Raw genomic sequence first — 13,136 nt, forward strand, 5'->3', positions numbered from 1 at the left:
AACTTGACTACTGTAGAAGTTTTGTTGATCACTAGTTTGACTGTAATAACTCACTCCAGAAGAAGAAAAGAAGAGATCATCAGAGGTTAACTCTCATGAAATTATGGAAAGGAACAGCTCTGTCCTTTATATTCTTGTCAGATCCTCAGTTCAGTTGGGGTCCCTTCAGCATCCATTGTTTATAGTTTCTCTCCTTTTCTCTTGTCCATGGAATCCAATTTAATAGAGTCCAACCGAATCTTGCTCAAGAGAATTACGAGTTACAGAAAACAGTGGTTACCTTTTCCGGGTCCTGTCTGGACATCTGCTGAGCGCTGAGAGAGAGAGAGAGAGAGAGAGTTAAAAGGGCTGTAAAAGATTCAAGCTTTCTACCCAGAGAGGAGAACCCACTTCTTCTTTTTATCACAAATGGGTTCTTAAATCTTGTGACTGTGCAATTTAATCTTTAGAGCAGAACATAAAGAGAAAAAAGAGAAGCTTTTCAAATGGCTACTGGCGAGGAAGGCAATGAAGGTGTACCAGCAAACCTGAGAAAGCAGCTTGCTGTGGCTGTGAGGAGTATCCAATGGAGCTACGCAATTTTCTGGTCGCTATCTGCTACCAAACAAGGGTATGTGATATCTTTCTCAATAGTCAATTTGTGTTGCTTACTAGATCTCCCAAGTTTTCCTCTTTCAGAGTTGCTTCTAATTTGGTGGTTCTTCTTAAAGGGAGTTAACTTTTCCTTCGATTAGGAAAATGTCCTGGTCAAAGTCAGGTTTCTTAATGCAGTTGATTCATCCATACGCAGTACGGCTCTTTAAATGTCTGGTGAATATATCTTAAGCTGCCATTTTCAGGGATGATTGATTGTTTTTCTGGTTTGATATGGCTTTTTCTGCACACTACAAAAGCAGCTTTATACTTGCTCAAGAGCTCGGTTTCTCAGTTTATTAATACTGGTTAGCATTTGGCTTTAGGGTCATTGAGTGTTAGGATTCTTGATTCTGCTTGGTTTGTTTAGTAACGGGGAGAGTTGAATCTGGTTTGTTCATATGGAGCAGACAGCAGAGTAAACACTGAACAGTGTCTTCATTCCCCAGATGCACTTGAATTTAGCTCTCATTGAAACCAAAGTTGCCCTTCAAGAGGAATCCTTGTCTTCGAAGAAAAATAGAGCTGCAGTTGAAATTTGTGTGCACGAAAGTAATCAAAAGTAGCATTTAGAACTTAGAAAGAAAATGCCCTCTTCTTGAGTAGCTACATTTGAAAACAGTTTCCTCGAATATCTCCTTTCTGTTAATATGAGAGGAAAAAGGTTGCGTCAAATCCATGTTCTGTTTTCTCTTTCCAAATTAGAGATATGTCCTGTGGTGCACAAGAAGAAACCTACATGTATATTTTTCAAAGTTGCTGTCACAGAAAATTTCTCATCTGGCAATAATATTTATTTTGCTTTGTCATTCTCAGATGACCCATTGCTTATCCAGGACTCCTAAGAGTTTCTTACATGTTTTGCCGCCTTCATTACTTGTACATTACAGTAGAATTACTATTGAACTTAGGTAATAGTTCATTCCTCTCAGTTGTTTTCTTGTCTTTAATGAAGCGTACTGCGATGGGGCGATGGCTACTACAATGGGGACATCAAGACCAGGAAGACGGTCCAAGCCGTGGAGCTTAAACCTGATAAGATCGGCTTACAGAGGAGCGAGCAATTGAGAGATCTTTATGAGTCCCTACTTGAAGGGGAAACTGATGCACAAAACAAGAGGCCCTCCGCTGCATTATCTCCAGAGGATCTCACTGATGAAGAGTGGTATTACTTGGTCTGCATGTCCTTTGTCTTCAATCCTGGCGAAGGGTAGTTTTTCTCTTGTGTATTTTTTTTAGAGATTTTTACTCCATTGGTGCCATATTGACAATGATAGTTTTAATGTGTCTAGTCTTCCTGGGAGAGCGCTAGCGGATGGCGAAACGATCTGGTTATGCAATGCCCAATATGCAGATAGCAAAGTGTTTTCTCGCTCATTACTTGCAAAGGTTGGGATTTAGGGGCTGAAAAGCCTTTAACTTGTTTTGCAATTGCCTTTATTTTAGCTGATGCTCTAGTTAAGTTGCACGGTTTGCCTAGCAAGAACTAATTTTGTGTTTTCTGTGTGAATTTTCTCTGGACTGGGTTCAATCAATGCATAGAGTGCATCTATTCAGGTACACCTCTCTTTCTCTCTCACGCACCATGGTGCGCCTTGCTTTCACAGGCTTGGTCGATGGTGTGTGCACCTTGTGTGCATGTGCATTGTGTGTAAAAGATTCTAGACTGTTAAATGCTTGCACTTGAATTACTTCCATTTACTTAAACAAACTAAATAGTTCGATGTTCTTGTCGAATGCTTGCACTTCATTTTGTTCCTTTTGCCTTCGGCAACAAAAAGAAGTGGGTCTTTTGCCGGTATGAGTAAGTTCAAAATCGCTGGGAAAAAGAGAGAGATTCACTTGGTCAAGTATTTGCCCTTGTCGTACCATTTAGCTTAGGAAACAAAACGTCAACCTCCATATCACATTTTACTATGTAACACTCTCTCATGGTTCTACGAAACAGCGAAAATTTAATTCCGCCTAGAGTTAAAGTGACACAAAAAGAAAGAAAGGTCCCCATATTTCCTTAACAAAAAATTTGTAATATGGTCAAGTGCAAGACCTCCGGCAGCAAGGACATCACAGGCTTGAATTGTCTGGTCTATCTAGTTAATTTCACAATCTCTGTAGACATTAACAGCGTAAATGATTCCATTGCTTCTGACATCATGATATAGTTCTGTTGCTCTGATTTCCAGACCGTGGTATGTTTTCCCTATCTCGGAGGCGTGATTGAGCTTGGTGTGACTGAGCTGGTAAGTTGTGCTGCTGGAGTGGATTACTTTATATTCTAGACCTATATCTGCAGCATTGACATAAATTCTATTTTATTCTCGTTCTATGGATGTCTTGCATTTAGGTCCCGGAGGACCCCAGTCTCCTCCAACATATCAAAGTTTCTTTACTAGATTTCTCAAAGCCAATTTGTTCTGAGAAATCTGCCTCTATACAACGCAACGGAGAAGCTGATGAAGAGCCTATGTGTGCCAAGGTCGACTGTGACATAGTGGATGAATTGGTTTTGGAGAACCTATATTCACCCGCTCAAGAAATCAAATTTGACCCGGAGAACATAAGGGAATTGCGTGAAAGTATCCCGAAAGAACTGGACATGGACTCGCTTGATGAGTGTTCGAATGGGTGTGAACACAATTACCAAACAGAAGATTCGTTTATGGTTGACGGTATGAACGGAGGGGCATCACAAGTTCAAAGTTGGCATTTTGTTGATGATGACTTCAGTTATGGTGTTCAAGGTTCAATAAATTCCAGTGATTGTATATCCGAAGCTATTGTGAACCAAGACAAGCACAAATCATCTCCAGAGCGAGAAAATGCCAAGAAAGCCCACTTGGAAGAACTTCAAGAATGCAACCACTCAAAATTAAGCTCCCTGGATCTTGGAGCTGACGACATCACGAATTACAGAAGAACAATTTCTGCTGTTCTAAGGAACTCTGATCAATTGCCTGAGACACGTTGTATCTGCAGCTGTGGATGCAAATCCAGCTTTGTGAGGTGGAGGATGGTTGAGGCTCACAAACCGCGAGCACACCAGGAAACTCTGAAGAAGATTTTGTTCAAAGTTCCACTGATGCACCGTGGTCAAGCTCTTAAATCTGAGCAAGAGAATGGCGCGAAATCATTGCTGGGAGATGTTGATTTTTGTGCTGGCCACATATTGTCTACCAAGAAAAAAGAACATGAGAAGTTTCTGGTTCTCAGGTCCATGATTCCTTCCATCGAGGAGGTAAATTTCTCTTTTTTTTTTTCAGTTTTTCCCTATGAGCATATATTTGCCATGAATGATAATCATATCGATGGCATTTTCATTTGAAAGTATCAGCATTATGTCTTTCCTGACTCCAGGACGTGGCTTTAGGATTTTTCATAGCTTGATTATGCTTTTATGCAGATAGATAAAGCATCCATCCTAGATGACACAATTCTGTACCTAAGAGAGCTTGAAGCAAGAGTGGAAGAACTAGAATCTGGCATGGACTCAACAGACTTTGAGGGGAAAGTTACCAGGAAAAAGCTTCCGGACATGATAGAGCAGACATCGGATAACTGCAAAAAACGTTGGATAAACAAGAGGAAGGCCTCTGACATTGATGAAACCGATGCCGAACTTGATAGAAATGCTCAAGGAGATGGGCTTCAGTCGGATGTCAAAGTCAATGTAAAGGAGCAGGAAGTATTGATTGAGATGAAATGTCCCTATCGGGAGTACTTGTTGCTTGATATACTGGAGGCAGTAAACAACCTGCACTTGGATACTCATTCAATTCAGTCATCTACACTTGATGGTGTTCTCACATTAACCCTCAAGTCTAAGGTCAGTACCCCAGGTTCGATAACATAGCACATCGATTGTGAGTTTGTTCTCGACATTTCATCCTAACAATGACCCGTTCTTGAATTTAATCTCAGTTTCGAGGTGCAGCATTATCTCCAGCTGGGATGATCAGACAAGTCCTTAGGAAGATTACTTGGAAGTATTGAGAAGTGTAGTTATCACTGATTGTGTGCTCGGTTATTCAAGTGGGTAGGCGATCTCTTTATGTTTCTGTAAGTGCATGGTTCAGCTACTTTCAAAACCAGTTCTTGCTAGATGTTCAGCTTTTAGGATTTATAAGAATTTCCTCGTACTAGTAATAAAGAACCCTGCTGTTGTATTGAAGTAATTCTGCAAGTGGCTCCTGATTCAAATTTCATTGCCAATGAGACATGACCTACAGAAATCGAAGCCGCTGTTCATCTACCTCGTTCCTTGTAGTTTCGGCTGTGAAAATCGAGAAACCTATCGGTTCGCTCTTTGGAGAATCAATCTGCACAAAAGGGTGATGTAGAATTTCATCTTGTAGAATGATTCCCAGATGCAGTCCAATGGAGGAGCCGCATATCTGTGTAGTGCTATCCTTTTAATACTAGAAGTGCCACAATCTAATCTTCATTTTGCCACTTTAAAGTGAAGGCAATCTTATGTGACCCAAGCAATCTGTGCTTTTCTTCTACTTGTTTTGCTAGGCCACAAACAACAGGAGATTTCCATCCTTAAAAAAATCAACAAAGAAACCAAGTAAATCAAAATATTTGAGAAAGGAGAGGTGTGACTTTAAAGATAGAATGGGTGGTTTCGAAGTTGGAATCGTTCATTTGCGAATCGCGATCGTAGCATATATGCTGCAATCTGCGAGTCCATTTAGGGGTGTTTCTATTAGTTAGCTCAAAAGCTCTTAATAAATTATTGCATCCATCTATCTCACCCGCGCGCACATACGCACACAATATATGTTAATTGTTCATAGTTTTGCACAAACTTGGGCACTTTCCCCCAAAGGAGCAAAATTTCTAACTGGGTCATAAGAACAAGAGCAACGATGTCAGAACTCACCCCTGCAGACAAAATGTTCTTGCAGAAATTAAGGATCTTCCAGAATGTGTGTTTTGACTTAACGCATATCTCACATGGATGAACCATTATTTTACAGAAAGCCGACTCTTGTATTCTTGCACGTGAAGGGAGATGACCATTTGCAGTTCTCCTATTTCCATTGCCTCTGTCTCTGCAGATCAAATGACTATGCAACAGCACGGCAAACGGGAGAGATTATTCAATTGCAAAATGCAGCGACAGAACGCACAAGTTGCGTGAGTGCCAACTTCATGCATTAATTGTTAAAGGAAGTCCTGGCGACATGAAACTTTGATCAGAGAAGAGAGGAGCATGAACATGGACTCAGACAAAAGCTAAGTGTACCTTTCAATACAGTAGGACCTCCATTTCTTTATGCGCAAAATTCGGTAAAACCCTGAGCTAAGAAAACCACATGTGCCTGCGTGTTGCTGGATCCACCTATGAATCAGACATATATTAATGCTTACGCTAAATACGATCATGTTCGAATATTGTATGATCACGAGAAAGGGAAAAGCAGAAATGCAGCATTATTACTTATGGACTTCAATTCTAGAAGGATTCCTGGCTCCTTCAAATGGTTACTTAGAAATGTACACATCGAGAGATTTTAACGAACCGGAAATGACAACAAATCTCACAAAAAAATTAAATCGAGGGGAAATCGTAACTCAATTTATTGAAAAGCTTTTACCAGAGGTACTCTGATATGACTTCACATTTAACAGCTTCATTGGACTAGGGAGAAAAGGCCATAGAGGGTACAAGGTGATTCGTTTATCAGCGTAAGCTTGGACTAGAACTAGGATTCTTTTCAGCCTCCTCCTTCAATCCTCCCAGCGAATCCTTTAACCGTGAAGCCAACCTTCTCGAACTTCCCGCGCTCCGTGCTTTCCCTGAACTTGACATAATCCGAGCTCACAAAAGGCTTGTACATCCTCACATGTCCTTCTACCACATCATCAGGTGCTGAGATCACTTTCTCATCCTCGAAGGACCAAAAGAAAGCTAGAGAAAAGCGCTGCGCTGGCTGCTTCAGGACTACTCTGTGCTCCGATGAAACTAACTTGTCGTTACTCCAAGCTTGCAGCATATCTCCTATGTTCACCACGAGAATACCCTCTCGAGGGCTTATGTCCAGCCATTTTCCGTCTTTCGACCTCACTTGAAGTCCCCCTATGTCATCTTGATACACGATGGTTATGCAGCTCATATCAGCGTGCATCCCAAGTCCTTCAACCTCATTTTCTAGACTCTCAGGAGGACAGTAGTTGTTTATTCTCAAGTACCCGTGACAATTCTTGAAATCGGATTCGTAATATTTCTTGTTGAGACCTTCTCCCAAGATCATCAACATGACTTCTATGATTTTGTTCGACAAGTCCGACATCTTCCTTCCATATTCTTCCAATACCTCGCTGCAGAGAAGGAAAAAAGAACATCAGAATATATGGGGGAAAACAAACAAGTGTTTAGACAAAGAAACAAGCTGTGACAAGAGAATCTCGGCGTTACCAGAATTCTTGCTTTTGTTGATCAAGGATAATATCTGCAGAGCTCTGCGCTGAGGCGAGAAAATCTGGTCCGGACACACGGAGGCTTTCGAAGAAAGGAGAGGCTATGAAATGAGGAGTGTAAGTCTTGGCGGAAGAGAATGGACCTAGCTTGAGTTTCTCGTCGGGAGGGAGGCTGAAGAATTGCTTGCAGAGAGTATAGAGCTTGTCGTAGAGAACTTTAGCGATCCCGTGGTTGGCGATGAGGAAAAAACCCCATTCTTTACAGGCATCGGCTATCGGAGACAGAGAGGATGGCTGAATCGGCTGAGAAATGTCTAGGACTGGAAGCTCCAAGGAAGTCTGTGAATCAGACATCTTTTCCAGGGCATAACACATCAAGGTTTGGTGTTTACCTTTGCATTAGACCCGAACAAACATAAGTAAGAAAGTGTTCACCAATCTGACAGGAGCAACTGAAGCAACAAGACGGAGTTCAGAGAAGCAGCATGAAAACACTGCCTGACAAACATCAACAACTTAGATTTTGGTGGAGGACAAAGCCTATAATTTTGCGCCTGTCGTTGTATTTTGTCATGTAAATATATATACATGGGGAACGGCAACTGAACTGAGATATGAACAATTTAAAAAAAGAGCTCTCAATTGGGCCAAAAGGGGTCGGATAAAGAAATGCCACCTTCTTAGTTTGACACATGACATTGGATGTTCATGTGAAGCAAGTCACACATGCAAAAGAAAAAAATTTGCAGTTATATGGATCAATGGACAGGCTGGTTAGAAGGTATTTTAAGTCCTCGTGGGACTTTGTTAATCTCGGTCGAGTGATTCCGTCAGCCTTGGATTCTTCTGGAGAAAGTTTCTCCCAAAAGCCAAAAATGCTTGTTTGCCAAGCATGCATTGAATGTCTCTCAAGGCGCGAAGGGCAACCATTCTCTTCCCAGGCTCTATTTCTAGCCAGAAATAGAATTTTTCTATTTTTATTTTCTGGATGAATTTCCGAGTAGAGACACGCGTTTGATCACGACACAATTTCAGTGAGCCGCACGTTTTTATATTTAAAAGTAGTAGCAACTAAAGGTTCAGAGTCTCATAATTCTCTCTTTACAATGATCCCATACTTGAAAAGATCAGTTCTTATTACCTGCGGACTGGTGGAGCTTCATCAACATGCATACTAAGAAACTACTTGAGTTCTGCATTAATTTGAACTTACAACCTGTTAGATTCTCATCTGGCGCTGATTATTTCCAAGAACTTCAATTATTAAGCTCTTGAACATATGGAAGAACCAGCTACTCCCATTAGACTTTTAAGTTCATGATTAGCTGGAAACTTTGACTAGTTGATAGACAGGAGAATTTTCATTCTGGGGATTGTGGGGCTAACTCCCAGTTGCCCTATAATCAGACTGACTTCTCTAATAGGAGTTTAGAGTTAAATTTAATGTACCACGACTTCGAAGCACGTTGAGAGAATATTATCAATTTCTAGGAATTATGATGGAAATAATCTATTTACTTGAATTGACAAAAAAATGAGGTTCTATTATTAGCTTTTGTGGTGATCCACATAAAGTGCATTACAAAAAGATGAGGGAGATTTCACCTCCAAAATCTCACAATTAGTGTATAAAAAACATTTCCTTCCTCTCTATTGAACACAATGATCTTAGTGCGGCCGTTGTGATGCAGATTGGACTTTCATTCTATCAATAGTAATAGGCTTTGGACTGAGGGCCTCATTCCATAGTACTGTTGGGCCTTCAGGCTATGCTTCAGCAAACATGGCCAATGCCCAAGAGCTTTCTTCCACAGAGTACTGCCGTGACATGGTCACATTGGAAAAAAATATATAATTATAGAAAAAAAAAAGGAAAAAGAATGAGCTTCTGCTTAGTTACTCTGACTTTCAATGGAAGTTCTGCAACAGTTATCTTCCTTTTGGCCATTCAGCAAAGTGTTCCCCTTTCATTCATTAGCACATGCTGTGATATTTGGGGACTAAACTAGCAAAATTCAAGTGCTGTTGATGAATGGTGAAAGGCGTGTGATACATGTTTCTTCTCATTTGAAGCTCTGAAAAATGTATGATTCAACCCCTGAGAAAATAGTCATTTATTATCTTCATCAGGAAACTTAAACTGATGCCGGTTAGCAAAAGAGAGAGATTAATATGTAATAATGCAGTGCTTATGTAACTTACATTCAATCTTCATTTACGGAGAAAAGGGTTCGTGATTGGAGCTGTTACTAACTTAAAATAATCTCTTTCAGAATACTTGGATGCTCACTTCTTTCAGATACTCATGACAGAAGGAATTCTTGAAGTGCTTCTTGTAAATGCTGAAGGCATTCAGCACCCACATCTCATTTGTATATCTCTCTCTCTCTCTCTCTCTGTTCCAATACAATTTGCATCACAAAGTTTATGTCTGTTTTTGCAAATGTGATTGCAGGGAAGCCGACATATTACCTAATTGCGGAATGTGGTGCTCACGTGCATAGAACCAAAATTTCATCAGGTTTAATTCCAGCTGACTTTTTTCCCCTTGCTAAATGGAATCCTAATGCTACCTTGTTCACCGAATTCTTCTTTCTTGTTCCGCCTGTGAAGGTAAAGATGATAAGGCTTGGTGGAATGAAAAATTCGCATTTGAACTTCAACCATCTGATTTTAGAAATTCCACCCATTTGAAGATCAGAATCAAGAAGTCAGGATTCTTCAGCCAGGGCACATTTGCTGGAGAAACCATGTATATGATCTAAATTGCGTAATCTTATTTTGTTTTAGTCTTTCCCGGTGTGCACAGACCAATGCATTGTAACTGTAATTGATGTCAGTTATGATTATTAAGCTTAAATCTCTTCAACTTTATCTAGTTTTTTTTTCCCCTTTTGCAACTCAGAATTTACCTCGGTGGAATTTTTAGTGAGGGACTTGACAGAGGATCATTAGAAGTTGAACCAGCTCCATACAATGTAGTTCTTGAAGACAACACCTACAGAGGGCAAATAACACTTGGTCTCAAATTCATCGCGAATGTATGCACGAATCTGAAATGATTTCAACTCAGATATGTCTTTAACTATACTTTAGTCGTTGTACATAATTTGTCTAATACAAATCATGTCTTACTTATACAGAAAGAATTGCATAGAGAGACGAGAGAATGCTTCCTCCAGGACCAGGAGAGAGAGCCAAAGACTTCAATTTCCAGGTCCATCATGAGTCTCTGGAAGATTTCCTGGTGGAAGTTCTTTTCCAAGTGCAGCCACAGAAGTTACAAAATAAAAAATAGTTAGGATCGAAAATGATCGCTCGCAGCCACATAAACGAATCTTTAATCGGGTTCCATTGGAACGACAGATTCCTACTATGTTTTTCGTCAAATTATTCCTCTGCTTCACAGAGTTATCTGCATTGTGCTGATATACTTACCCTTTGAGAGGACGATTTCAGAGAAAAACAAAAGCACGGTTTCGAATCCATACTTGGTCACCACAAAATCTTCGTCGAGTGAAGCTGACAATAAAATCGTACTTCCTATGAAATTTATCAGTCTGCAATAGAATCTGCTAAGAAAATCCTAGTAGCCATAGTGCCATTTTGACACAATACCCATCCTAGACTGAGGGAATGAATGTCCGTGCAAATACAAGATGGGCCAAGCCCTCAAACATTAAGCATTGGATCTGCACATAAAAATGAAAAATCCCAAGATAGGTACGCCGTTAATGTAACTGTTTGATCTCATTAGGAAATTTTTACGGGCAATAAGACTTAGGGCTGAACATAATGGAGTGACCGAATCAGGAACCGCTTGGGCCGGATGGAACCGGCCAATTGGTTCGGTTCTCGAGAGCTCCGGTTCGGTTCCCTATTCTAGAGGGGAACCGTACCAACTAGACTAGACCGAATGATAATTTTTTTAAAAAAAAATCTAAGTGTAAACTAAACCTAAACCTAAATGCTTAGGATGTTTAGTATGATTTTTGGGTTTAGTGACAATGTTATGCAATTAATGAGAGGTGATCCGATGAATATGTCGTTAAAGAGAAAAAAATTCAATGACAAATCTTAAAAAAAAAAAAATACGACCGGTCCAATGATTGGACTGCCCGGTAACTAGTCCTCCCGGTCCAATTCCATATTTCAAGATGGGACCGGACCGAAGTGAGAACCGATCACCCACCTAGCAATTTTTCCCATTTCTTTTGTTTCTCTCTTCGTCCTAGGCTCCTAAGTCCTAATCATTCTATGGGCCAGAGAACTGCAGTCAGACCCAATGCTCTTCCTAAACATTCCGGTGAAAATCGTGCATGGCCTGCAAAGAAACATTTAAAATGCCGGCAACCTCGTAGTCAGGTTCAAGCATGTGGTGGGGGGACAAAACGTTTAATAAGCTTTTGACTTTAACTGAATATGTTTTTTCTTTTGAACTGTGGCACGTCTATTGCAACGGAGGCATGAACAGGAGTCTTAAAAGCTGAGAAATGGGCAGCACGTCTTTGATGCCTGTCTCGAAACAACAGTCACTCATCTCTTTTTTTTTCCCCTTCGTTCTATGCCTAATTGGTCAATAATGTCAAGAATCACATGCATTATAAGCTAACCCCCGACCAAGCTGACTACTTAACTCATACTTAAGTCCCATTATGCAACTCAAATCTCCTACTTTCTTGTAGCCCTTAGAAGTTTAAGCTATCATTTTCCCCCTCTTATTTTCCACCCAAACGAAAGTTGAGAGTCTCAATTTCTCTTAAATCATATGTTCTTCCACATTGGTCAATATTCTAAGAGTCGGAATAGTCTTCGTCCTCTAATTTGATTTCAAGTCCTAGATGTTGGATACACTTCATCTGATATGCCATTTTCCCTAGCAGGAGTCTTAGCATGAATTACATAAGGATTGGCTATATTTGCTATATCGATCGGTCTATCTGTTTTCGATGAACACGACATCTTCATTTTTCCCTCTTCGTTGATGCTCGAGTAATGAAATACAACTTTTCCGGAAAAAGTAATAGAATTCTCACCCTTTTATGGAATGCGCGATTAATTTAATCATGTCGTATGGATTTTGTAATTTAGGTTTTAAAATTAATGTGAATTGATAGGAATAAGATATTAGGAGCACCAAGACAAGCTGCTAATGACAAAAAAACCCTTAAAATCCGGTGCCCATAGCACTAAAATGCAATGTCAGCAACTAAGACAAGACTTAATCTGCTTGACATTTTTTATGGAATGTTAGAAGTTTCTGAAGTCCCGACACCTATCCCATCAAATCATGCCAAAAAAGCAAATTTGAGACACTTTCCTGTGCTGAAACATACACTCATGGGTCACCTCCCCATGCAAAAACCCGGAAAATAAGATGGTAGAAAAACCTTAAAAAAAAGAAAAGGTGGGGACAACAAATCAGAGGGGTCTGAACACAGAACCAGTTTTGCCGTCTTGTAATTATTGGAAATAGACAATAGCTTTTTTGCCCACGATTATCAGGTACGGTATGTTGGTTAGCCACGAATGATTCGAGATTATTCTACGCCAACCGCAGCAGTGCTTGTAATTTATGCAGCGGTTATTGATGGGTCAACTCGTTGCACGTCTGAGAGATGCTTGAATCCTAGAATTTCTCTGTAAATAAGTCTCTCGAACTGTTCTTTACACCATCGTATAATGTGCTGCTCCTATTTAAGCCAAGACCCGTCTCCCACCTTCTCCTATCCTCGTTCAACACATAAAAAAGATCGCTACTTTCTGAGTTTTCGCAGTTGCTTTCCACGAATCTTCTCCGAGAAGTGCAATATCTGATGACGGGTATCTGTTTTTCGATCATATAAAGAGACGGATTGGATCATGCATTTGTAAACCATGTGATTGCATTTCAAAAGAGAAAGAGAGAGAGAGAGGGAGAATGCTTAGGAGGGAACTGTTTCAAAAACGGTTCTGAAGTAGCCAGTTGCGAGTTGTGACACCCAGCAGGTTCAAATTCGAATGCGGAAGCAACAAAAGGTAACGTAAAGAACATGTTAGACCATTGCTTTTGTTCTTTGTTGTTGTTGGGTTAGCCCTTT

The 13,136-nt window shown here is 40.3% G+C and overlaps 3 protein-coding genes across 3 annotated transcripts; 2 read left to right on the forward strand and 1 right to left on the reverse strand.

Annotated features, from left to right (window-relative positions):
• Window positions 1-4,801, forward strand: LOC115748624 (transcription factor EGL1-like). Its single transcript, XM_030685173.2, has 8 exons — window positions 1-610; window positions 1,589-1,843; window positions 1,926-2,022; window positions 2,176-2,190; window positions 2,817-2,873; window positions 2,978-3,868; window positions 4,034-4,456; window positions 4,552-4,801. Exons 1-8 carry the CDS (start codon window positions 486-488, stop codon window positions 4,621-4,623), a joined length of 1,935 nt encoding a protein of 644 aa, XP_030541033.1. The 5' UTR covers window positions 1-485; the 3' UTR covers window positions 4,624-4,801.
• A 1,448-nt stretch (window positions 4,802-6,249) lies between these two features.
• On the reverse strand, window positions 6,250-7,770 carry LOC115748628 (gibberellin 20-oxidase-like protein). The gene is made up of 2 exons (XM_030685178.2): window positions 7,055-7,770; window positions 6,250-6,957 (listed from the first exon to the last, which is right to left on the reverse strand). The coding sequence occupies exons 1-2, from the start codon at window positions 7,429-7,431 to the stop codon at window positions 6,354-6,356; spliced, it is 981 nt and encodes a 326-aa protein (XP_030541038.1). The 5' UTR covers window positions 7,432-7,770; the 3' UTR covers window positions 6,250-6,353.
• Window positions 7,771-8,839: 1,069 nt separating this feature from the next.
• LOC115748588 (16 kDa phloem protein 1) lies at window positions 8,840-10,118 on the forward strand. The gene is made up of 5 exons (XM_048285474.1): window positions 8,840-8,887; window positions 9,356-9,428; window positions 9,512-9,577; window positions 9,670-9,808; window positions 9,962-10,118. The coding sequence occupies exons 1-5, from the start codon at window positions 8,840-8,842 to the stop codon at window positions 10,116-10,118; spliced, it is 483 nt and encodes a 160-aa protein (XP_048141431.1).
• The last annotated feature ends 3,018 nt before the right edge of the window (window positions 10,119-13,136 follow it).

This window comes from Rhodamnia argentea, chromosome 9 (assembly GCF_020921035.1).
Source record: "Rhodamnia argentea isolate NSW1041297 chromosome 9, ASM2092103v1, whole genome shotgun sequence".
Classification (NCBI taxonomy): Eukaryota; Viridiplantae; Streptophyta; class Magnoliopsida; order Myrtales; family Myrtaceae; genus Rhodamnia; species Rhodamnia argentea.